The sequence below is a fragment of the Ochlerotatus camptorhynchus genome, unplaced genomic scaffold (assembly GCF_037179485.1).
Source record: "Ochlerotatus camptorhynchus isolate MF236.1 unplaced genomic scaffold, CSIRO-AGI_Acam_v1.1 ptg000014l, whole genome shotgun sequence".
Lineage (NCBI taxonomy): Eukaryota > Metazoa > Arthropoda > Insecta > Diptera > Culicidae > Ochlerotatus > Ochlerotatus camptorhynchus.
The window spans coordinates 345,223-372,705 of record NW_027040506.1 but is presented as its reverse complement, the minus strand read 5'-3'; the positions used below and the strand labels follow the sequence as shown (position 1 = coordinate 372,705).

General features: G+C 38.6%; 1 protein-coding gene across 1 annotated transcript; it reads right to left on the bottom strand.

Moving 5' to 3' along the window:
- Positions 1–1,349: 1,349 nt before the first annotated feature.
- On the bottom strand, positions 1,350–21,821 carry LOC135701552 (uncharacterized). The gene is made up of 5 exons (XM_065222398.1): positions 21,373–21,821; positions 3,550–3,737; positions 3,270–3,387; positions 2,894–3,206; positions 1,350–2,826 (listed from the first exon to the last, which is right to left on the bottom strand). Exons 1-5 carry the CDS (start codon positions 21,432–21,434, stop codon positions 2,557–2,559), a joined length of 951 nt encoding a protein of 316 aa, XP_065078470.1. The 5' UTR covers positions 21,435–21,821; the 3' UTR covers positions 1,350–2,556.
- Positions 21,822–27,483: the final 5,662 nt, after the last annotated feature.

The following is a 27,483-nucleotide window of genomic DNA, read 5'->3' as shown; positions in this document are numbered from 1 at the left end:
GAAAACCGATTTTCAATATGTTGCGTCGTTTTCGAGAAAAAAATTCAAACTTTCGCTTTTTTTCGGTCTTGCAGGTAGGCGTAACCCCTTAAACCGAGAATTTAAAAATGAAAATTGACTGTCCAGCCTGCAATTGCCAAACCAACCCAACACAAACAACCTCCTCACGTCACTTTATTTTGTAATTAGCCTCATGTTTTCCTGTGGAAAATCTCGGAAATCTGCCGAAAAATTGACGAAAATTTTACTCAGTCTAGAAGTAGTATCAACAATCAATACGAAACTAACAATTTTAAATTGGCTCACCACTTTAGTAGCCTATTGGTCCCAAGCAAACGATTAACGTACCCTATTCTAGTTGAAATTCTATTACTACACTATGTTTGTTTTGATTCGCTATGAAAGTTTGACAGATAACATCAGGGGTGTGTGGATTCATGCAGAACATGCAGGGGTGAGTGAAATAGCTTGGGACTGCTTGGGACCGTTGTTCTGGTACTGAGTGAGCCAAAAATAATAATGATTTTCTTCGGGACCCAGTGGTCTTAGAGTTACCTCTATGGTAGTATCAATAGACTGAGGGAATCCAATCTTTACTTTTATCATATTCATTCCTAGAATAACCTGGAGTTTGCTATAATGGTGCTGATTTTCTATCCGCATAACTGTCTACGTATAGTTAATGAACAGGCCCTCACATGAGTATCTTAGTCCCCCTTATTCTCCACCGCGAGTGAGGTAAGGTGACTCGCTGTCACGAGTGAGGTAACTCTCCGCGCAAATGGTTCAGGGATATTCTACGAGATGTGTGACTCTGTCACTAGTGGGGTAACAAAAGTAACGTCGTATAAGGTGACTCCCCACGCCAATCAAATGGGGAGTCACCTCACACGACGTATCTTTTGTCACCTCACTAGTGATTGAGAGTCACACGACTCACAGCATAGGCCTATCCTGCGCTGCTTGTGAGGCCTGGCTGGAAACGTCGGTCCGGTCACGACAGTGAAGTGACCTATTATCACTAGGGAGGTGACAATAGTCACTTTATGTGCAGTGACTCTCCGTGCAAATCAAATCGAGAGTCAACTCACCTCACTCGCGGCACAGAATAGGAGTTCTATTCTGCGAGTCGAGTGACTCTCTGTCACTAGTGACGTGACAAAAGTCACGTCGTCACATGAAATATGATTTTTTTTCTGTTATAGGCTACAAAACCATTAATAACCACAAGCTTTTGGGACGAAGGCCATCCCGCTATCCAACGTTTGGAAACCTCTGATACAAAAGACAATTTGGAGCCGCCACATAAATAAATGGAAATTTCGAAGTTTTCAGCATGACAAACATAATTTATTTTTCCACAATGAGAGAAATGCTGATTATTAGCATTCTAATGCTTCATATATTTGTTGTAAGACGGTTCTTCAAGTTTGTAGGGAAAGCCATTTATAATTATAGAGATAATGTATGTTTGTTTGTTTTAGTAGTCATTTTTTTGTTTTTGGTTGTTTATGTGTATAGAGCCTTCTACACTGCTTTCCTTGTCATCTCTTCTTCCTGTTCACGAAAAGTTCTACCGAATCAATAAAAATTCTTACATGATAAAAAAATATATATAATTTACTCTCTTCTTTCAGTCACCGGAAAAAACATCTACCTAAAACTCGCACACAGACTTACCTTGCTGCTATGATGGATAGTCTCCTTCCTCCGCGTAATGTAAGTAAGGTATGTCTGTGTGTGTTACCGCGGTTGCTGGTTTTGCTTCCGAAATTTAGTCTTTTGCTTCATGTAAACGACCGACCCCCCATCCGGGTCCAACCACAACAATCAGCTGTTGAAATTATTAGCACTAAGAATAGCAAACTTATTCGATAAGTCGTATCGATAACTGTCTAACGTAAAAGAATATCACAAACACAAACGTTTCCTGGCTGAAGTGGCTTGCATAGCAGCGACAGCAGCAGCATAACAACGGTTGAACCGACGATGATGGACCGGTTTTCATAACTGTCCTCGCCGTTGCCACTCATTGCTCATAATACTGGTTCGTTCAACTGGTGTGGACTGCATCCGCTGCGAAGCCACCACTTCCCCAGCGAGGTGCTGGTAGCTGTTGATGTTGTACAATGAAATTAAGACTTCAATACTACTTAAACTAATCATCACTACTAACGCTAAAAGTAAGTTTCTCAATTGTAAAACTAAAACATCGACAGGACATTCGATATTGCTGCGCAAGACTGTTGCTGTCTGTTGCTCTGATACATCATAATCATCATGACCGTTATTAATATAGGCTTGCATTGGATAGTAGCAATAATTATCAGGGTGAATATTTGTTAAACGATGATTCCACTCGCTAACCGAGTGGACCTGTTCTACTTCTACTACACACATATTTGGCTCACTAAACGACGACAATGACCGGTGGTTGGCAACGTTGACGGTTGCCACCCCGATGGTAGGGAAGTAAGAATTGTAAAAGAAATGGAAATTGAACCGATGATCTACTAGTATTGTAGTTAGCTCATTACGGTTTGTCTGCGCTTGAAGTCACCAGAGGTTCTTCGGCAAAACGTAACCATTCTTGGAGAAGAGGTGCTTGCGGCAGCCCTGATCTTGATCCAGCAATGTACCGGCAACGGATTCGTCACTACCGCCACCCTGTTTGGGCAGTGCCTTTTCGAAGAACGGTTTGGCCGTAGACCCCCCTTCGTCGCCGTACGTAGTTATGGTTTCCTTTTGGCCGTCCTTGGTCGAACGGGTTATGGTCGTTTGGGTATGGCCTTCCGAATCACGGACCGTTTTGCGCGTTTCATACGACTGTAAAAAAAAAGGCAGCATTAGTTTAGTCGACATTAAGCTAAGGCAGCCGACTAGAGTGACTTACTCCATCGGGTTTACGGATTGTTTGTGAGATGATGCTTTGGCCAAACATTCTCGGGCCCTGGAACGTTCCCTCGAAGATCCCATCGTGATAGCGTTGGGAGGGAATTTTACGCGAAGGACGCGCACGTGGTGCCGGCGGCAACGGTTCCGATTCTTTGTAACCATGAATCCAGTCCATAATCTTCTGTTCATCGGTCAACTTTAGCTTTGGCTGTTGGATAGAGCTGACTTCCAAATGCTTCTTTCTCGGTAGCAGCTCTTTCAGTTCCGGTGAGATACGTTGCAACAGGCTGTGCAACTGGTCCGGGTAGATTCTGAAGAAATATGTGTGAATGAATATCTCCGCATTAAAAAAAACTATAAATGAATAAACGCACTCTCCGTCCAAATCCGTGTCGAGACGTTTTTCCGTTTTGAGCTCTTTCTTGATTTCGTCCTCGAAACCGGGCTTGAGGAAGTCCTGCTTCAAGTCGCGCTCGAAATGTTTCACGGTATCTGCAATGCAAGCGAAAAAGAGAGTACGGATGAGAACGGAACAAAAGCAACACTCACATGTGATGTAACGAATATATTATCAGCTCACGTTTTGTACCTTTTGACTACTAAACACGCAATACAATATGCGAAAGGATTTCCATATATGTGAGGTGAACTTACCATCGTACTCCTCTAAGCTCTTCATCATCTCCTGGATTTGGTGCTCGAAATGTTTCTGAATCTCAAGAGGATTGGTGAAGATTTGGACACCGAAGATTTTCTGGTTGTCGAACAGGTCATCGTCGCTGTCGTACTCCTCTACCCAGATGGGTTTCCGAAACTCATCCTTGACAACCGGCTTTTTCTTTCTGTTAGGGTGAAAACAAGAAACGTATATGATTTCCATTGCAGTACTATGAAGTTTATCTATTGGAAGATTTCACGAGCAAACGAGATCTAGGCGGCGCTGCTGTGCTTGTGATGATCGAATCAAAATTTATGTCAAACTGCGAACAAATTTGTAAACAAGCATAAGAAAAACACTTTTTGGTACTTAAATAGAGGAAATTGTTGTAAATTTCTAACTGAAAACGGTTAAAAAACGTTTTTTCCAAGCGATGGTAAGTAAATTAGTCAAAGGAATGCAGTGTAACTTGAATTTATTGGGTGATATTTTTAGGAAGGAGGGAAGCCTACTCAGTGTGCTGTTCCCGGTTGCAGGACACAATATGAGACCAGAATGTTTACTACTACAAGGACTCACAAATTTTTCAAGAAGTGGTACGATTTCATCAATCTCGAAAGGAATGGAGAAGAGAAGATTTGCAAGTTGCACTTCACCGAAAAGGATTTTATCATCAGTAGGTTTTTTCATCTATGAGTATGAATACAAATTGAAGTAATGTTTGTGTTTTAGATACTCGTAGAATGGTACGCCGCGATGCCGTGCCATCGGTGAATCTACCTGAAGCAGATCCGTTCTTAAAATCCGATGGAGTATGCTGTATTTCCACTTGCCGGAACCGGTCAATGAAAATGCTGACGGCTTTTCCAACGGCAGCAACGATGGAAGAAAGCACTGCGCTTGATAAGTGACGTGCCAAATGCTTGCTTGAGGGTGTGCCCGCGGCATTTTAAACCAAGCGATGTATTAACCGGTAAATATCCTGAACACTGACCAAGAGCTTAGTAATTAACTAGGTATTTTTTCTTGTTCTAGTAACATCACGATATTTAAGAACCAACGCCGTTCCAAACGTTCGTGTCAAGCGACTTGTTCGCTGCCCACGTCGGCAGATTCGACGTCTGGAGTATACGCCAAAGCATTTGAAGGACCATACTTATTACCGTTCCATATTCAAGCCCCGGAGATTTGAGTTAGGTTTTGAGCGCTTGTAACTTTGTCATTTTTTCAGTATAACCGATGCAAATCACATCGGCATCGAAAACGCAGCCACCCTCGCGGATTAGTCGGACGGAATCAGCTACATAGTCCAGTATGTCGCATTCGCTGGTTTTGATTTCCTCCCGGCCATCAGCTGAAATTCAAAACAAACATCACATAACCCCACTTCGACTAGCAAACATTTTTTGAAGGCATTATAAGAAAGGAAAATCCTGAGTTAATCGCCACAACAATGTATTTCACTTGTGACAATATTGAATTCTTACCTGTGGATGCCATTATTTTATTCGGGAAAGGATTTTAATTTACCGTAAATTCAAGTTTCGTTTTGCGGACCGTGGAAACTAATGCGGGAACCGAAGAAACATCCTCTGTTCACTAGTTCTTATTTCCACACACAGAGTTCGCATGAGCTGTCATAGTTTTGCTGCAAGACGCCAATTTAAATTTCTATTTCTCAGTCATTCATTTGGATTCATTCTTAAATTCATTGCACTGCCTTTAGTTATTACTCAAAGAATTCCCGAAGAATTCTCTTGAAAATTCTCACGGAATTCTTCTCAGCATTCGCAAAGTATTTTTCCGAAATTGTCATGGAATTATCCTTGGAACTACTGCTCAGGATTATCATAGAGTGGTCCCAAAAACTCCTTGAATAGCTTTTCAAAATTCTCTTCGAGCTTTCATTGAATGCTCTACAAAAATTGGAATAACCTTCGAATACATCTTGAAAGTATCCAGAGGCGTCGCGTGCCTCATTTGTTTACCTGTGCACCAAACTTTGTTCGTTATAGTTTACCACCACATACCTATTAGTTTTTTTTTTTTTCAATGCTCCATGAATTCGAAGGACATATTCTCTATTACTATATTAATCACTACCGTAACATTTGAAGGACCTATCATGTTGTGTAAACAAAACTTGTATGGCCCTTTTCGCGTTAACCGAAGTAGGAGGAATGAAAAACTTAACTAATTCTCGTTTTTATCACAAGGAAGTCGAAGAGTTATTTTTCGACTGAAGCGTAATGAAGAATATCCGTCAAACACTTCCGAAAACATTTTTTGATACAAAACAGTGTCAAAATCAAAAGAAAATTCATGAAGTCCCCGTTGGTAGCTAACTTGAATTAATCAACTCTTTATTCATCAGAACAATACTATCAGAATGGACCAGGGAAGCTAAACTCAACCGACGCAACCATCGGCAGCGTTGCCAGTATTCCAGATTTATCTGGATTTTCCAGATTTTTAGTCACCTTCCCAGATAGACAGACAGACCACGTATAATTCCAGATTTTTTAAATATGTTCCAGATTTTCCCAGATTTTTTAAACAACGTTGGACATTATTGAAATTTTAAGGTTATTCTGAAAATAGTTCACAGTTAACTGTAAGGCGAATTCTTTGTGAAATCAAATGAGAATTTCAAGCTTATTCTGAGTAGAATTACATCCAGTTTTGTAGGTTGCCCATCATTTAGGCATATTGTGAGTGCCACGAAGTGAGGGTTCGATTCCCGCTCCAGCCGGTTCAAATTTTGGCAACCTGAAAATGTCCTTACTGGTCTGATAGGTGTGGTGTGTTGTCCGTTGTCTAGTGTTAAATATTCAGTCTGTGCAACCTCTGGTTGAAGACGGTGTCAATTGTCTTGTCAACTCTGCTGAAAATTGCATGGAGATTTTGTCAATAAAGGAAATACAATCCGGAAGAGAAATCATAGAAAATTCTTATGATGAAACTTAAGGGGTATGCTGATATGAATCGTGAGAATAATTTCAATGGAATTCTGTCCAATGTTTCTATGGAGATTAATTTTCATAAAATTTTAAGCGCAATTTCTGGTAGACTTTCAAAACCATTTTGGCAAAGTACTTGAGTAGTTAGGTAATACTGAAAAGGATTTCAGAATAATTCTGACCTTACCTACAAAGCAGTTCGAAGGAAATTATCGGATAAGTCTGAGAAGAATGTGACAGTCATTGTGTACCAAGGAAATTGTTAAGAATATTTTAAGAATTTCATAGAGAAAAATGGACACAAAATTGAGTCAATTCTTGCCAGTTTGAGGGAGTTGTGAAATTGGAGAGTGATTTATAAGAGATTACAAGAGGTAATGATTAAAACTCTTAGAATTTTACTGGAAAAGTTTAGATATTTTCAAGATTATTTTAGGGGAATATAGAAAAGAAATATGATTGCATTCGAGGATGATTCAAATTGAACTAAAAATAAAAAAAGGCGAAAAAAATTATTCTTTGGCATAAAATTATTCGTAATGGTCATGCGAAGAGTGGAGTTACCCATAGTTTAGGTAAACTGTGTGTGAGTTCCGCGATGTTAGGCTTTGATTCCCATTTCAGCCCGGTTAATTTTACTTCAAAACAATCAAAAAATAAAAAACAATTCTAACCATATTTTCTGCTGTATTTAACTCAATTTTTGAAATGCTGTGTAATGGATATTTGAACTTTTTGGGCACACTGTGTCAATACTTTTCAACTTTTGGATGATTTTAGCAATGCTTACAAGTTATTTGCTTTATATAATTTATTTAAACATGTAATTTATAACCATTCTTGTACTTTAAATAAATTCCAGATGATCATACTGACCTATTTTTACGGGAGATTGGCACAGAACTTTGATTTCAATAGCATTATGTTAAAAAGAGGATTTTTGTGGCATTCCAGATTTTTCCAGATTTTATATTTTACCTGGTCCAGATTTGTCTGAAAATGACCTGGCAACACTGCATCGGAGAGATTTGATTGAGAGATTTACAACTGACAAGAGAGTGAGAGCGAGCTTTTGCGCTCTCTTTCTCCATTAATCTCTTTGCCTGCAAACAGATATCCAAGTGCACAGAGAGAAATGCACACTTTGGCATGCATGCACATCACAAATATTCTTCAAATTAAACTCACACATTCATACCGGGCTGCAAGTATGATACACGTCCAAAGCGTACCAAACTGCTGTTTCCGTGTTTCTCCCGTTTGACGCGTGACTGCTGAAAGTTTCAATTACAACTAGTGGTGCAAACCGCCATGTATTGTGGAAAATTTGTGGTATGTTTCAAGAGGTGATAGAAGGTTTGCTTGGCTTACATCAGGCATTTGAACATTCACAAACTTGCCACCCGCCACCCAAAAAAGCTCGCTTTTAGGTGCACAGGTTGCACATGTGGACGCGACGCCACTGAAAGTCTCCCAAGTATTTCCTTGCAATAATCCCCAACTTTGGAACTATTCTCGGAATTCATTTCCCTTGGAATTTTTCTCTGAATTCCTTTGGAATTATACTCACAATTTTCACGGCATTATTTTCAGAAATCCCTTTGAATTATGTTTTCCCTTTGTAATTGTGCTCATAACTTCCTTGAAATTCACCTACAGTTTTATCATAGAGGTAACTCTAAGACAAGAAGGTCCCGAAATAACGTGCTCAACTTTTGGGCTCAGCTCTGGTACTCTCTTCGGTCCCAAGCTAATCGATTCACCCCTCGAAACATAGTAAAATCCACTAACCCCTCATTTTATCTGTCAAACTTTCATAGCGAATCAAAACAAACATTGTGTAGTAGTAGAATTTCGACTAGAATGGGGTGCGTTAATCGTTTGCTTGGGACCAATAGGCTAGTCAAGTAGTGAGCCAATTTAAAATCGTTAATTTCGTTTTGATTGTTGGTTTTATTGCGAAGGCAACATATCAAGAAGACTGGCAACGGTCCCATTTTTCAAACGAATGGTATGAGACAGGTACACGTTATTTATACGTTGCTTCCACCTTCACTCGAGCGCAGCGCTGCCATAGAGGTAACTCTAAGACCAGTAGGTCCCGATGAAACTTGCTCAACTTTTTGGCTCAGCTCTGTTACTCTCTTCGGTCCCAAGCTAACCTATGCACCCCTCGAAACATAGGAAAATCCACGAACCACTCATTTTATCTGTCAAACTTGCATAGCGAATCAAAACAAACGTAGCACTAGAATTTCGCCTAGAATGGGATACGTTAATCGATTTGCTTGGGACCAATCGGCTAGTCAAGTAGTGAGCCAATTTTAAATCGTTAGTTTCCACCGGTTGGCACTACTGTGCCTGTCGCTTGGATTCAGGCAAAGTTGCCAGTCTTCTTGATATGTTGTCTTCGATTATTGTCAAAATGAGTTTGTAATTTAAGTCAGAATTCATGTTTAATTTTACTCTGAATTTATCTTTCTAGTTGTCCTGGATTTTCTTTCTTTAATTGTTATCTTCCTTAGCTAGTTTGGCATACCTTAAGCAGGCTTGACTTTTACTCGCACGTGTACCAAGGAAGTGTATGTGTTGACCCACACGCCGAGAAGAAAACACGATGCACGCGGAGAAAACTTTCGTTGCTCGCCGTGCACGAACGCTCTAACGGAGAGCAGGAGCATTCCCTATCGTGCATGAACGTAAAACGAAGAGAGAGAGAGAGACCCGGAGGAGAACAGTGTACGATCCTGGCAGTACGATTCGGGGTCTTGGATTTACGAAATCATTTCTCGATGAACATTTCAAATGGTCCTATCTGCTTTGATCGATTCTCTTAATCGACTTTCTCTTTTCATAACCACTGCTATGCAAACAGATTTCGCGTTAATTCTACCACATAGTTTGATAAAGGAGGTTCTTATCTAGCGTCCAAAACGTCAAATACAACAGGGAAAGGTTTTGCAGCTGAGTTATTGACGAAAGAGAAAGTCGATGAAGAGAATCGATCAAAGCAGATAGGACAATTTGAAATGTTCATCGAGATTTGTCGTAGTCAGTTCATATCGAAAAGCGTATCCGTAATAGGATTGGGCGATCTTCAGAGAAAGATCGATCTTATATTTGGCTCTAGAATCGATCCACTGATTAAATCGGTACCAAAGAATCGATCTTTGATAGATCGATCTTATGGTTTTTATTTCAATTGACCTTTCTGACGCTTATGACTCGCACACTTGCATAATCCCAAGTGCTTAGTTTGCTATCCTAACTTTCGCTTGGTTTGTTATTGTTATCCTCACTTTTCGACAATGTTTACGCTTGTTTACGTTGGTACCCCAAGAAATTCTTTCAATTATTTTTTTTTTATTTCATTAAATGTTGTCATGACGGTAAGGAGCAATGAGCACAGGAGGGAGGTAGCTGTATTCATAAATATCGGAAACCTAAATAGTGACGCCATTGTAGGGCGCAATGCTGATGTTGACTTATGTATGTTCCTTAAATTTACCTCGCAGTCTGGGGTGAGCAGTGCTGTAAATTTTCATATCATTCGATTGAAGATGAACCAATACAACCATTCAATCAATTCTGTGTAAACGAATTCACACATGACCATAATTCGAAGAACCCCTTTCTCATTCGAAGCTCATTGTCACTGTCAATTGAGTCACTCACTATCAATTGATATACAACAGTGGAGTATGGAAGAAATCCAGCAAAATGATCCCGAACAGACAAGTCAACCCGATGTCGGATCAATGGAAGGCTAATTTAAGGTCGATGTAGACCCAATGTCATGTCGTTGTCGGGTCAATTTTGGGTTTATGTCGGGTCAATGCCAGGGCAACATCGGGTTGGAGTTTGGTAGAAGTCAGGTTGGCTTAGCTTTTTCGCCGGAATGTCGACCAGAGCTCCGTTTATGTGTAGGTTACACTCAATTGAATGATATATAGTGTTTCTCAAATGAGAATGATCCATGCCTTCGTCAAATGACTAAGCAACTGATATCACCCATTCGGAGGAGGTCCCCTTTGATAGTGGATAGCTGCTTTTCTCATTTTCATCAAAAATGTTCAATTGATTTTGAGAATTTACAGCACTGGGGGTGAGAGTAAATCGTTTTTTCAATGTAAATACATTAACAAAATTTAACACCTATTGTTTTCCGAAGATCGAAAAGATCGAAAAAAGACATCGATTTTTTCGATCTTTTCGTGGACAAAGAATCGATCCGAAAAATCGGAAACCGAGTAGAAAAAGATCGATCTTTCAAAGATCGATCCAAGATGGTCCAATCCTAATCCGTAAGCTGTGGTTAGAACCATCATTGCCCCTGGACGAAGAAAAATCGATCCTGAAATGGCTATGCTTGCAGAGACAGTGTTGCAGATGCCTCGCACGCAAGTGTCTATCGAACGCGCTTTTAACAGCCTTGGTCAAATAATGACCGAGCATCGAACTAATTTAATTAATTAATTAATTTTAATTAAATTTGTTAGAGCAAATGGTAATATTATTGATAATATTTACTTTAACTATACGGTTTAAAGTATGTTACTTCATTAACGAAATTTTCAGTCGGAAACAGATTTGTCTCTTACAACTGGTTCTAAATGTTTTGTATTTTCAGACAGTAGAAGCGATACACTTTAAAAAATTAAGATTGTAGGATTTCAAGATTTTTAAAATAACCAAATTCTTTAGAAAGCAAACTTTAGTCATTTACCATGATTCTAAACATTGAACAAACTCCTTATAAACAATGAATTTGCTCAATGGAGGTTTACGTAAATTCGCACTGAGACCATAATACAGAAATTATACAGATTTTTGGTCAGTCACATAGAGATTAAAAAGATTTTTGCGATGAAAATACAGATTTAAATCTGAAAACATTAGGCAACTGGACAGTGTACAAAGCACAGGGAATGCGCCAGCTGTTATGAGGTAAGGAAAATGCGCAACGCAATCGTTTCAGCGAGCATGCTCTTGCTCTGGTAAAAAAGCCGAGTGTATAGCCAAGTGTAAAACTTCGGGATTTCTCATTTGCCGAAGTGTATGCGATGAATTGCACTCTCGCACTCACGTACAATCGGTGCGCTTGAACGTCTGGTGTAGAGTAAGCCGATCTACGGTGCGCGCACCATTTTGTTGGATGCGGTGCACGTAGCAGATACACTTTTCTCTTTACTCACACCGAGGAGAGAACCAAGCCTGAGTCCTTAAGTATGAACTCTCTAAAAATTATCATGGAATTATGTTTCGGATATTACTTGAAATTCTCCATAAATTTGCCCGTGAAAACTCCTCAAAATTATCATTAGCTATCCTCAGAATTCTCTTGAAAATTTCTCCAGCCCCCTGCTGAGTAAAATGCAAATGTGAAATTCCCGGTTTTTCTCGGTTCAAATCTCAATAAATTGCCGGTTTATAATATTCAATAAAAACTAAAGAATTCAACGATATTTTTTGCAACATGACCAAATACCCCAGCAGGCCTGGGTTCAATCCCAGTCGGCGCCACCGAGATGTTCTGATGCATAAAATCTCTGATCACGCCTTCATTCGGAAAAGAAGTAAAGCCGTTGGTCCCCGGTTCCTGAGTTGATGGGTCGATTGGTAGGGTCCAGGCGAGGGAGCTGCCTCCCTGGCGTCGGTAGCATTGGTGAGCAGCACGGAAAACAAGGATGCAAAAAAAACACGACCAAATGCAAATTTGCGATAATATTTGTGGGTAAAGTATTTTTCAAGCTGAAAGTATAATTCAACGAAATGGTTCGCTTACGATATCAGGGCTGGTAGCAATCAGTGCTGTCAAAAAGAGTGATTTTAGTGACCATGTTGAAGAAATAAGTGACTAAATAGTGACTAAAAAGTGACCCTGAATTGAATTGAAAGTAAATTTTAATGAAAACTCTTAGGAATTTCTGAAGAGCACAACTCCTGTGAACTTCGAAGGAAAATTCCAAGGGCATTCTGAGCATAATTTCATAAAGTTTGTGAGGAAAAAAAAATCGGAGCATAAGTCATTTCATTTTTTTTTCGTAAATACTAAAAGGAGGATTACAATTAAATCTGAGAATAACTCCAGGACATCTTGCAAGGAATTCGAAAAATAAATTCAGGTGAGTTTGCCAAACCATGAGAAGAAATCTAAGGAATTTGTGAGAAGAAATGCCATTGAATTCTTAGGAGACTTTCAATGTGTGTAGAATTCCAAGGGAAGGAATGAGATTCAAAAGGTAATCTGAAATGAATTCAATTAATATTATGATAATCTTTCCAAAGGGTGTCTTATTGTGGACAATTTCAAGGTAATTCCGAGGAAAATTAAAAGAAAATTGAATTCGGAGGATAGGTTCATCGAAATTTCCATTGAATATGGAATGGACTATTCTGAAGTCTTCAGAACTTCCCAATTTGTCCTGAAGTTAATGGAACTGCTTTGAAGTTCTTTTGTAGTTTGAGAAACTAGCCTGATGCTCTCAATACTACCCATCAAATTCTAAAACTTCCCTGAACTTTATAGGACGTGCTACAGTTTCCTTAATTTTTCTAACGACCATGAATCTCTTCTAAAGGTTTAACAATTCGCTGAAGAGAACCTAAACTTCTTTAAACTTTATGTGACTTTTCTAATGCTAACGGAACTGCTCTGAGGTTCTCTATTCTTTGAAGTGCACGGATCTCCCCTTGGGCTCCATAGATTTCTATGAAGTTCTAAAAATGCTCCTGAAGACCACTGTTCTTCTGTGAAGTTTTCGAAGTTTTTCAAAATTTCTGGAACTTTTGTGCTCCCACAATGTTTATGGAATTAGAGCGAAATAATTAATATAGTTATTTTCACTGAAGTTCTCATGATTTTTCTGAAGTTCATGAAACTTCCATTAAATTATCAACACTAATTTAAATCTTCTTCAATAGCCTAGACTTTCCTGGTGTTTATTATTAAAACAGGGTGTCTACTACCTGGAAAAATCTGGAAAACCGGGAATTTACAGGGAATTTTATTTTTTTCTGAAAAAACCTGGAATATTCAGGGAATTTTGGTTCCACTCAGGGAATTTTCCAATTATCACTTCATTCGTAATTCAAAAGAAGTTTTTCGCTCAGTTTCTCGAAACGTTTCTTAAGTACACTGATCTTGACAAGCATCTGACAGCTAAGACAACGTGTGCGAACGAGACAAGTTCATTCAGAGAGTCTTGTCACGCTCGCTCTTCGCTGATTTGTATGTGGAGGATCAAAATCGTCGTAAAAAGGAAACGACCGAAAAAGAGAGACTGGCAACCGACAAAAGGAAGCATACGAAGCATGTATTGTATAAGAATAAGCATGCCAGACAGCAGGTCTGAGAGCCTACATATAATTTTTTTGAGCTTCAGAGAGGGTCGGAGATCTACTGAGAAATTTGTTGAGCTTCAGGGTAGCTCGTAGATCTTGAGAACAGAACTACAAACAAATTAAAAGTAATTAACAGAAATTCATAAAAACAAAATCACAAGAGAGGTCGTAGATCTTCAGATAAATGTTCAAAGAAATTTTCAAAACTTCAAGCAAGCAAAAATAATTTCAAATCAATTTGTAAAACTATAAGCGAAATTTTGCAAATCTTCAGTGAAATTCGCATAACTTCAGACAAGTTAAAGAATCTACAGTGAAATATAAAGTATTTCACAGAAGTTTGGAGATCCTCGAAACATTAGTCAACATCAGAAAAGTTCGTAGATCTTCAGAACAAAGCTACAGAACTTTGAAAAAAATTACAGGACTTCGGAAAAAATCAGAAGAATCTCAGAAATTTTAATGGATCTTCAGTAAAAATTGCAGAACTGCAGGGAAGTTCAGCGATTAAAAAAAAATATTTACATGATTTCAGGAAAATTTGTAGATCTTTAGAGAGGCATTTAAAACTTCAAGGAAGCTCAAATATTTTCAGATAAGTTTTGACAACTTTAGGTAATCTTCAATGAAAGTTTCAAATCTTCAGGGTAACCCGAGAGGAATTTACAAAACATCAGAGAAGTTTGCAGATCTATTTATTGAGCCTCAAGTTTTTTTTTTTGTAGATCTTGGGAATAGAGCTACGGAGCTTAAAATAACTTTACAGAACTTTAAAGATATTTGCAGGAATTTGACAGAAAGTTTCACAGTTTCACACAAATGTGAGATCTTCAGAAAAATTCGTTAAATGCAAATAAAAATGAAAAGCACCTCAATTCCAAAAACAAATCGCAGCTAAGTACTAAAGTACAATATTTTGCAGAACTCCATGGAAGTCGGAAATAGATAGATCTAAAGAACTTCAGAGAAGTCCGTAGACCTTAAGAGAAGTCTGTAGAACGTCAGAAAGTTCGTACGTTTTTAGAAAAAATTGCAAAACTTCAGCAAAACTCACAGATCTTAGGGAAAGTTCGCCGATCTTTAGATCAAGAATCCACAAAGAAATTTAAAGAACTTTAGAAAAGTTCGGAGATCTACTGTGAAATTTATTGAACTTCAGGACAGTTCGTAGATCTTTAGAGCAGAAATACAGTACTTCAAAAAACTCTACAGAATTTGAAATAAATTTTAGGAACTTCAGAAAAGTTCAGAGGGTAGATCGTAAATCTACTCAAAAATTAGCAGATGTTTAAATAAATTTTCTGAATTTTACTGTGTTTCTTGGATTTTGAAAAACATTTACCGAACTTCAGGTAAATTCGCTGATCTTTAGAGATATTTGCACAGCTTCAGAAAAATTAGAAAAACTTCAGAATACCCCTAAAACTTCAGGAAAGCTAAAAAATTTCTAGATAATCTTTTCATTCTTTAGAAAATTGTATAGATGTTCAGAGATATTTGCAGATATTTATCGAATCATGAAAATCTGCAGAGAAAATTGCAGAACTTTCGAGAATTTTGAAGATTATTAGAAATTTTGTGAACATCTGAGATAGTCTTTTCAGATAATCTTCTTCAGAGATTCAGGAACTTAGTAGATTTTTAGGAAAATTTGCAGAACTTCTGAAGAACACACAGAACTTCAAAGAAATCTGTAGAACTACCGAGAACTTTGCAGATCGTCAGGAAAGATTGTTGACCTTTAAAGAAATTTTACCCGAGAACAGAAACACAAACTTCAGGGACGTCAGAAGGTTTGAAAATCTTGCAGAATTGAGTTGTTAACAGACATTTTCAGAACTCAAGGAATCATGTAGATCTAGTGAGAACTTTTCCCACTAGCTTGTCTAAAGTTGGTTTCAACATCCTGGCGAGGTTTTGAAATCCATGTTCATCTTCATATCACAGCTCTTGAAGGACAATATGAGCCAGATCCCTGCCTGTGTTTCTCCTGAGCAACCATGTTCTACTCCACAAAGTTCACCTTCTCTTTCTCATTTTATTTAAAATAATAAAAGCAAATACGTCTGCCGAAACTAGAGCAATTTTCCGGTAATTCATGATGGAAGTATTTACTATTGGTGCATTTACTAAACATAAATTGTACAAATTAATATTAAACAACCTATGTTTATCTATTCTGCTGTAATATTCAATAACTTTTTTGCTGTGCCGACTTATAAGTACCAACGCCCAAGTTTGAACAATCGAAAATAACATAAATCAATAAGTACATAAAAGGGATTCCAGATGGATAAATAGATACAATAATAATGTGTATAATTTGTATGCACCTGGAATTTTTTCATCTGACCTGGAAAAACCTGGAAAACTCAGGGAATTTGATTCCTTGGATTGAGTAGACACCCTGTAAAACTACCTAAACGATTATTGAATTTCTTTAAAGTTCTCTAGACAGCCATGGATTGATCAGTATATTTTAAGAACCCGCAACTTTACTGAAATTAATTGATTTGCCTTGAAGTTTCGACAATTCACTTAACTATTCTAACCATTATAAACGCTCACTTATTTTCCCTGAACTTATCTACGCTTACCTGAAGTTCTCTTAATTTGTCTAATAATCCGTAAAATTTTCTAATACATATATATTCAAAACTCTGACAATTTTGGATCAATCATAGAGTTCTTGGAATACCCCATAACTCCACGGAATTCCTTGTAAGTCGCTGCAAATTTGCTTAGGTTAATGGGATTATTCTGAAGCTATCTGATCGTCCTCGAAGTACTCGGAACCAGTGGCGTCGCGTAACCTCACTTTTTACCTGTTCAACAACTTTGAAAACGTTATTTAGGGCGAGATTTAGGGTCATGTTTACATTCAATTCAGTTTCAAAAGGCATGGGGTCTTCTAGTTTCACTGATTTGTATCCATTGGAACAAATATTGTTTTGTTTGTTTACGTTTTGGGAGTTGTTGAACAGGTAGATTGAGGTTAGGGCGAAGCCCTAGGGGGACGAAATTATACCATTCTACATTTCATTTAACAGATTTAACTAAAATTTGCAAAATAATTCAGATTTTTTGGATAAACTTGATTAATAATGAGTAATAACACGCGCCTGCCGATATCTTCCGATTTCATTCACTATTCTTCGATAATCATGGATGAGTTATCTATCTGTTTACTGTAATATGTTTTAGTGTGTTTATGTTTACTGTCACTTTCATGATCGCGCGGTTTTCGCATTCGGTAAATCTCGAAAAAAAAAATCGCATATCAAGCGGCACATTCTTCTAGGCCACTAAACTCTTCCCCGAAGTAACAACAAAAACCATCCTTACCTGCCAATCTTCCGTTCAGCAAAACAGTTCCGTTTAGTTGATGCAATCTTGGACCCCAAGCAGTGGCAGACGATTTGATACTGGAAATATGACCAGAAAAAGATCCAGCAGATGCGCTTATCTAAATTGAATTCCAACATCTGAAAGAACTCATCGAGGACAGGACTAGCATCCACCCCAAGGTCAAGTTAGCCAATCTGCACTTCAAAGAGTACCCGGCTTAATACTCATCCCCTCCGTCCTCTGTCTCTGCTCCATGACTACCGTCCCATTCTCTGACCCATAGATTCCGATCGCGCTAATCTACCTAAATATCAGTGACAACGCCTCGCAAATCCCCTAACCACTCCCCGGTTCGCAACCTATCAGCAGCAGCAGAAGAAGCTTAACTCCGGCACTCCGCCTATACCGCTCCCAAACAACAACATCTCTCTCAAAGTCGAGACAACCCCTCACCTAGTACTCCCGAGATCCAGCCGTCAACCAAAACTCGTTTGGTCTTACCGAGGGTCTTACAACCATCTCAGCCTCCCTCCTCATGTTTATTAGCCATGCAAGTATCCAAGCAAACCTGGTGCTGCTCGGTCAGACGTCGGTTTCGCCTATTTGGACAGAACCCGTTATCCAGGTTGCGATTCGTGAACTCGAAGCACCCACATTCCTCATCGAACTCTGACGAAATCCACCTCAACATCTCGACACTGAGCGTCCATAAGGGCCAATATTGTAAACGTAAACAATGGCTTCTCTGTTAAAATTCCCTAATTCAAAATCTAACCATGCAATCCACTAACTCTATCGGCTCTTCATCTACACAATCATTGTGATATTTTACTTGAGCGAGTTTTCATCTTTGAGAAATTCGCGGAAGAAGTCATTGTTTACGTTTGCGACATTGGCCCTTATGAAACAGCAGCAGAGAGTTGTTATTTGTAATCTAAGAGAAAGAGGAGACAACTGGCTTCTTACTCATTTATCTCTATCTATCTCTATCTCTATCTTACGCACTACAAATCAGCCAATAACGAGCTGGTTCGCGTTTGACAGAAAAGTGGTTTGTTTTCGCCACCGTATTGGCGTTGACGGCACCATCGAAAACTTTGCTCTTCCAGCAAATTTAGACAGTTTCTTATGGGAATTTTCGGTGGAGTGAAAGGGTAGTACAAAGTCCGCCATGTTTCACGCACAGTCTGACGTTTGCTTATGGATTTTCTCATAAGAGTAAAGAGCTACAGAGTCGCCGTCAACGCCAATTGTTTCCTCTTCTCTTACACGCTAACTTGAAAGTACCCATTAATGGTTGAAAAAGACCCATTTTGAAGAAAAGTGGCTTAACTCATTAAATGAGTAAATTTTTTACCCATTAATGAGTATCTGTTACCCATTAATGAGTAATTGTTAATCATTAATGGGTAACAGATACTCATTAATGGGTAAAATTGTTTAATCATTAATGAGTTAAGCCACTTTTCTTCAAAATGGGTCTTTTTTTACTCATTAATGAGTACTTTCAAGTTAGCGTGTAGGTTGTAATGATAAATAATCTGTCATGTGTGATAGATAGAGATGTGACCCGATATATTAGAGATGTGATCGATAAAAAGCCGATATTATTGATTTTAAAGATTTGAACCCGATTATTTCGGATAAAATAAATTTGCATGGATTCAAATCAATTCATCAAACTAAAAGTTATTTTTGGATAAAATTTGAATAAATCTGGGACTTTCGTCTCCCTCGGCGACGCCACTGCTCGGAACTTCGCTGAATATCATGAAACTATCTAAATTCTAAGTTCGCTGGAATTTCTTGAAGATATTTATCGCAGCTTGCTAAAAGTTCTCGCATTTTAATTAATTAATGGAACTTCGTTGATATTCTCTAATCAACTTAGCTAAATTTTCGGATTTTTTAAAGTTCTTGAAATCTCCATGATATGACACTCACGTTTTCCGGATGTTCATATAATTTTTATCACGTTCCAGAAATTCTATCGGAGCTTTCCTGAAGTTGCCGGAACTTTTTTAAGGTTTCTAAAATTTCCTTGAAATTATTTGAACTGCCCTTTGATTCTCTGATCTGTTTTGATGTTCTTGAAGCTTCCCTAAAGAAGATTAATTTCACTGAAATTCTTTGGACTTCTGTGAAGTTCTTGAAATATTTCTGAGGTTTTCATAAATTCTTTGATGGTCCCTGTACTTCCCTGAAATTCTAGGAACATCTTATGGGTTTTAATTTTTCTAAATTTACGATTATAGATATTTGAACTGCTCCAAAAAGTATGAACTTAAGTCATGGCAACTAACAAATATTTTTAGATCTCGCTTTTCTTAGGTACTTGGAACTTCTTAAAATTTGCACAATACCCCTCAAGGTTTCTTTTTTTTTTCGTTTGGTTTGTTTTTTCCGTCGATCTTGTTTTCCGTGCTGAGCACCAATGCTACCGACGTGCCAGGAAGGCAGCTCCCACACCTGGACCCTACCTATCGACCCATCAACTCATGAACCGGGGACCAACGGCTTTACTTCCCATCCGAAGGAAGGCGTGATCAGAGATGTTATACCTCAGAACATCCCGGCGGCGCCGACTGGGATTGAACCCAGGCCTGCTGGGGTGAGAGGTAATCACGCTTACCACTACACCACCGGCGCCGTTCCCTCAAGGTTTCTATATTTCTCAAGTTCGCTTAACACCTGTGATGTGCTCTGAAATTCTAGGAACTTCATAAAAGCTCCTGAAAATTTTCGAATGTTAAAAGAACCGATCTGAGGAGCCCGGAGTTTGTTTATGGAGCTTCACTGAAATTCTCAGCATTTCCGTTCATTCCTCAGAACTTCTTCAAAGTTACTACAATTGTTGTGAAGTTAATAGGACTACAATGAAAATCTCTAATCTTTCATTAAGTTAATAACGAACTTGAAATAAATCATTTAATGTTTTCGTTAATTCAGCTACTTTGACAATTTTCAATATCTTGAACTTGTACATGGAATACGAAACTTCATCTTGAACTAACTCAAATTAAGTACGTTTTTTAACTTTATTAAAGAGAGGAATTAAGTAAGTACTAAACTTCAACATTCAATGGATTTGATTATAAAGTTGTTTCTTTAAAACGGATTACCATGTTTCAAAAACGTTTGGGTTAATTACTGTTGTTTTTGATCTTCCAGAAAAAAGCATATTTTGAACGCATTTTAAAAAGCAAAAAACCGGGAAAACTCAGGAAATTTTATTTAGAAAAATGATTAGACACCCTGTAGATAGAGAAAAACGATTAAACGTCACAAAGCAAAGAATGATCAATCTTGAAATAAATTTCTTGCTAAAAAAAAGTTGAAAATAGTGACTGATTACAAGAAAAAGTGACTTTAGTGACTTGACCTTAAAAAAGGAGGCTTTTTAGTGACTGGCTTGAAAAAGTGACCAAGTCACTAAAAAGTGACTCGCTGATTTTATGAGACTTCGGAGGAAAACTTTCGAACCGTATCAAGAGCTTTTTAGTTTCTTTACTTCCTATAAAACCCATCAAACACTACCATTTTGTTTGAGACTTTACTAGAACGCTCTACGTGAATCTGACATGATTGGTTATGAACTGAAAATTATCAAGAAAGCATTGGTTCGAAACTGGAAAAAGAAATAACTAATGGCGTCGTGTTACCAAAATTAGGAGTGCACTATATTCTCGCATGTTTTTCAGCATTAACGAATTTTCATTTATTGAGATCCAGATTTAAAATAAATCAATAACATATTAACAAAAGTTTCCAAAAGTTGTTGTAGGGGAAAAAATCGATAGCCGGTTTTAATATTAATTAGCCTCACACTGCAAAGAAGAGTACCTAACTTTTTTTCTAAGACCAAATAACAGGATAAATAAAAAATCATTGATCACCTATTTGTTTTGATGTTACATATTTTCAAAAATTTCCTTTAGGAGAAAAGTTCGCGGCAATAGCAACATGTTCGCTCGATATTGTATAATGAAAACAATTTCAGCCTTGAGCTTTGTTTTGACGGAGGACATAACATATTTTTGCTTTTCTTATAATATGGGAGGGTGTCTGGTGAAAAATGCGCTCACCAACACTGTCCTGTTGGGACAAAAAAAAAACCACAGGGAAAACCACCTCGGACCACCACTAACTACTGGCCTCAGCACTCACCTCTTGTCGTCGTCGTCGTCCTTGTGACCATCTAGGCCCATCATCTTCTTCAACAGATCCATCTTTACGACGCAAATTTTGACCGGATTTATGGAACACTGGGTACGAGAAAATTCCTTTCAGCAGAACCTTTTTCTGCTACGACGACGGCGCGCTGTTGTAATCACTGTCTTTTTTCTTCTATCAAGGATCCTGCTGCGAAGATCGAGAGCCGAGCCTTTTGCACTTTTCTGATGGGTTTCCTTTCCGGATGGTTTTTGCACTTTTTCTGGTTTATACCTATCAAACGTTACCGACTACACTTTAACCGTACAATATGTCACAATTTGGACACAGTTTCGCACTTTTACGGGTTGGATTTGGGTGGAAATTGAGCCGAAAATTCGCAACGCACAAAGGGATTTTCTAGAAGCGACCAAAGTTATCAGACGATACTGGACTGGCTGTGAGAAAAGCTGAAAGTTGTCAAAAACATTCGAACGTTCTTGCGCACTGGTGGGGGAGCTTTTGGCAAAAGTCACGTACACGGGAAAGCTCTTCGCTCCTGCAGGGTGGTAGCAGATCTGTGGTTACCATTTTGTTTGTTTTGATATTGACGCGATGGGCCGATCGTTTGTTTTTGGTAAAAAGAAAAACTGAATATCGAAACCGAGATCGAAACACTTTTCTAATAGCGAATTCCATTTATTATTCAGTTCCATCCTGGATCGGGTGTCAAGATTGGGTCTGCTTGTGTTTTGACAAACACCTTCTCAAAAATCAAACGGTCGATAAGGCTGTCCACGGGACAGTTGCGATTAACTGAATTTTTTGTTTACCAAGAATTTTTGACCGATCTTAGTAGAACTGGCAGTTTATTCTCATATCACGCAGAAAAATTTACCACCGAAACAAAAATATTTGAGGTAAATTTAAACGTATACTTAGTTCGTTCTGGACACGTATTTCATGTTAGAAGTCATTGATATCAATGATGATGGTGATTTTAATGTTCGGGATGGTTAATGAGCGCATCGTAAAGTGCGCTTTTGCGAGAATTTAATTTGTAGTTTAAAACTTGTTTTCAATTTATTATAAATAATTCATAGTTTAGGGCATCTTCAGCGGTGGTCCAAATCCTGGTTTTGGTCTATTTTTTTAGAACAAACACAAAAACACTGCTGCACCGGTGTTCCAAATTTTGTTTTATATCTGCATAATTTTGAATCTGGTAGGTATATGATTTGATCTATTTTCGTCACAATTTGGAACAAGAAAAATACTGTTCCAAATCACTCTACACGCTCGTTCGAGCTAACTCAAAATTGAGTAAAAAGTCACAAAAAAGTTTCTACTCAGTTGAATAAGATCTAGTTTTGCCAATATTAATTTTCTCTTGAGTTAATGTTACTCAAATTCATAAATCACGATTACACATACTATGACGTTTCAAAGCATGATATGAAATTAACTTGTACTCAATTTTGAGTTAGCTCGAACGAGCGTGTGTTGGATTTTTTGACAGACGATGGGAAATAAACCAAAACAAATAGATTCTTCAGTCAGGTGCTTGTTCGTGGCAGTCTTTTGATTTCGCTTGTCGTTTTCTGTCGGTGATTAATTCGATTAATGATAAATTTGTTTGCTTTCTGTTCAGTTGAAGGTAAGCTGTAATCAAATTGAGCATCCTGGAAGTTGAACAACAAAGAAATTTTTCCTGTAGAATGTCACAGCCACATCCCAAGCGAGGTAGCAACTGGTTGGAGGAGTATGACGAACAGTTATGTCGATCGTGGCTATCTATTTCGAAGGATGCTGTCAAAGGAACAGACCAGCATAGGGGAGATTTTTGGAAGGTCGTGAAAGACCACGCACAGTCCCAAATTCCGTCTTTCGCCAGTAGCCCAGCTGATGGAATACGGCAGCGATTCGCGATGCTGAGCCACCATGTGGCTAAATTTGTAGGTTGCTTTGCGTTCGTAAACAGGCTGAAATGCAGTGGAACAACCAACGTCGACCGCTTTCAGGAGGCAAGGAAAATGTTTCTCAAAGAAATGAAACTGAAAACATTTAAAATTCAGCATTGCTACGAAATTTTGAAAAACGAGCCAAAGTTCAAGGAGTTTCAAGATTCCCGGATTTTAATGAAGCCAAAACGGAAAGCTAACGTCTCAGCAACCAGTGGTAAGTTTGAAATCTGGTAACTGTTATTAGTTTAGAAATCATGGACATTTTAATTGCAGAGAGCGAACCTATTGCGTCAACGAGCAATGATGATTCTGTATGCAATTTCTGATGACCGGAACGGAAATTACGATCCACATTAGGGCGTCTTCCAGGACGCGAGCCTTTCCGTTTTAGGTTATGATTTTCTGCTGCCAAATCACAAGAAATATATGATTATTATTTGGTATGATTCAATGAATGAATTTGCGGGTCACCTTCAGCCAAACGAAAAAGCAAATATTCTTCATTATCCTCCGATAGCGAGACACTGCTGGCAGTAAAGATTACTTGGTCAAACCAATCCATCTTTTGAAAACAAATATTTGAATCCGGATTCAAAAACTCTGCCCCACTCGAAAATGGTTGAATGTTTGACAGTTAAGAAAAAAAAAATACATCACCAATGCTGATCTATTTTGGCTGGTTCTATTTAGTTTTCACTGTTCCAAATCCAGTATAAAGTTGGTCCAAAAATAGACCACCGCTGAAGACTCCCTTGAGTATAAACATTTATATTTTTGAATAAAATGAACAAACAAACGTGATGCTGGAGTTTTTAAACCATCATCATTCCGATAGTTCTTATGTTCTCTGCGAGGTTTTGATCGCGAATAAAATCATATTTTCATGAATCTCCTGAAAAGCACGTTGAGTGGATCAGTAAACTCACAGCTTCGACTATGTATAAGAGATCAGCTTGATTGGTTGGAAGACAGACAACTAATAACTCCAATAATTTTGAAAATAAATACATTTCCAACGCTATCTCACCCAGGATTACTTCCACTCACTTGCTATAAAAAAATGTTTTTCGGTACATATTATGAAATCATGATATAGTATAATGCTTGTTAGTACTTGTAAGTTACAAGAAGAGGTCATGAAGTATATGTTTGACACATAAAATCTGTCAATATTGCTTTCAGTGCGCCACAATCAGCGATTTTACAACTCGTGAGCGCTCACGAATCATAAGATCGCTGATTGTGACGCTCTCAAACCGGCGAAATTGACAGGTTTTATGAGTCAAACACATACTTTACACCATCGTCTTGTTACTCACAAGTACAATATAGCATTATTGCATCTAATGATTGTATAATTCCGAATAATATTTTTTTTTATAGCAAGTGAGGGGAAGCAACCCTGCTCAAATTTCAAAAAGCATTTTGTGTTGATGTCTTGAAAATTATTACATATAATAAAATAGTGATATCTGATTTTAAAAATTACCTTTTTCACAATTCTTGTATGGAGACATCGCTTTTAACGATTAATTGAAACAATCATTAGAATGAATAAGGGCCTGTTCATAAACTACGTAGACAGTTTTTTTGGGATTGTTGACCCCCCCTCCCCCTGCGTAGACAATTGTCCATACAAAAAAATTAAAATTTGTATGGGCCATGGATAATTCTCAACCCCCCCCCCCCTCCCAAAACTGTCTACGTAGTTTATGAACAGCCCCTAATATGGTAAATAATCAAGGGGTAAGTGACTCTGCACACCAATCTTGGGTCATATTTTTTGTCAGTGTGCCGCAATTGTGCCGATTGTGGCGGTTATAGAGCAAGCTTTGTATTTCTGACACCTTAAACGTTTTGGTTTGAAATCGCAAGGATAAATCGGATTGATGATGATGCGGAAAGTGGCGGGTGTGCGAAATCTTGGTGTTCTGTGTTCATAGGATAATAAAAGTCCTGTGTTTTAGGGTTTTAAAATGTACTCATAGGCAGATCAGAAACCTAACTTTTTGTGCTGTGAAAATCAACGGTCTATCAGCGGCTGGAAAGAGTTGGAACCGGTGGGGAACATTGTTGGAGACAGACTATAGAGGATGTCAAAGTAATGGTCGGGGTGGTATTATATCCCCAACATTGGGGAAAAAAATAGAGGATGATGAATAGACTTTTGTAGTTTGAATTAAGGGTACTAATGGTATCTGATTAACTGCTTCTTTCTCTTGAGCCCACTCTAGAACCTACATTTTGTACTTAGACCTATAAATGAACTGCTGGTCTGAGTTCCTCTGGTACATTAAATTAGAGGATGTTCCTGAATATACTGTCTGTGGAATCCTCAGGGTACTTCCGGGTGAGTAATTGTTTGAATAATTAACACTTGATCTTAACAATATACGAAACGTTTCTAGATAGAGCTGGAATTAGGGCCTAACAGCTTTTGTAAACAATGACTTCTCTTGATGATTTATAGAAATTCAAGGCTCACCCACGCAAACCAACATCCTCATCGGGTAGGGAAAGACTTCCCCTACCCGATGAGGATGTTGGTTTGCGTGGGTGAGCCTTGAATTTCTATAAATCATCAAGAGAAGTCATTGTTTACAAAAGCTGTTAGGCCCTAATTCCAGCTCTATCTAGGTTTATTCTCCTTCTGTTCTTAGGCCCGCTACCTCTTGCTCTTACACTCTACTTAACCATAGTCACTCTCTCGTTGCAGGTAGTTTGGTTTATAGGACCATAGTCATGTTGCCCAGAGTAGAGGGCACCACATCTCGTTTTTTCTCTAAAACCCAAAATCATGCTCCTTAAATTTCGAAGGAAACTTCACTGGACGTCGAGCCCTAGAAAGTTCAAAGTGAGTCAGTACACTCTTATCGGTATGCAGAGTCGATGGGGACGGTTCCGGGTCATCCCGCTACTGGCGTTCAGACGATGTTGCAGTATCCTCACAGCTATCTGCAACCTCGTGACGATCGGTAATTCGCTTCAAGTGTGCTACATTCCGGCGGTAAACCTTGTCGGATTCCTTGCTTTAGATCGTTACACGAGAGCCCTTCTTGTCAACTACTACACGACTACACATTCATTAGGATTGAACGTAGTAGTAAGTTTGTTCCCTGGTAACAGATCCTTGACCAGGACGGTGTCCCCAATCTTCAACTCTGAACGTCTATCATGACGCTTTTCATCTTCCCTCTCCTTAACCCTCATTTTCAATGAGAAGTATCTCTCTGCTACTTCATCTCTTGATGGCATAACCTCAACGTCGGTAAGTGATGGAACTTGAGATCTGATTGTCCGGCCAAAACAAAGTTCATACATTAACAAATATTCTTGCAAATCAGTCTTCCAATCACGGCCAAGTGCGTGGCTAATTTGTAGACGCTTCAACAGGAATTCCATTCCGTTGGCAATAGTTTTCAAATGATGAGCTGATGAATTGTCTAGCATTATCTAAAGTGAGCGTGACTGGAAATCCAAGCCGAGTAAAGATTTTGTGTAGTCGTGAAATAGTTTCCTCTGCGGTAATCTGCCTCATTATCTCGATCTCCTTGTAGCGACTGTAATAGTCGATCACAACGAGAAGATAGTCTCTACACGGAAGTGGTCCCAGAAAATCTAAAGCTAAGTCAATCCACGGTTTAATCGGCAAGCTCTCTACGTTGCATCGGTTCTGGTTTACTCGGTAGTCCTACTAATCTACATCCTTCGCAAGCTGTCACGTATGCCTCAACTTCACGGTCCATCTTCGGCCACCGGACACGGTCCCTCATTCTACGCTGCATCACGGTCTCTCCCGGGTGACCTTCATGCGCTAAAACTAGCATTCTGTTTCTCAGAGACTTTGGTACGACTAATTTCGATCCACGTACCAGTAAGTCCCCAACGAACCCTAACTCGTTCTGAAAAACTGCAAAAGGCTTACCTTCGCTTTTGTCCCACTTCCCGCTTCGGACATGGCGATCCAGAGCTCATGATCGTCAATTAAAGCTTTCTCTAACTCGCTCGTATCTATTGCTGCTGATTCCATAATAGCCAAAACCAGGAATTGGCTGTCACAATCAAAATCTCGAGAGATGCTTTCGACTGCCAGTCGCGAAAACGGATCAGCGACATTTCCTGATTCTTTGCGGTATTTCAGGTAACCGCTTGTAAACCAATT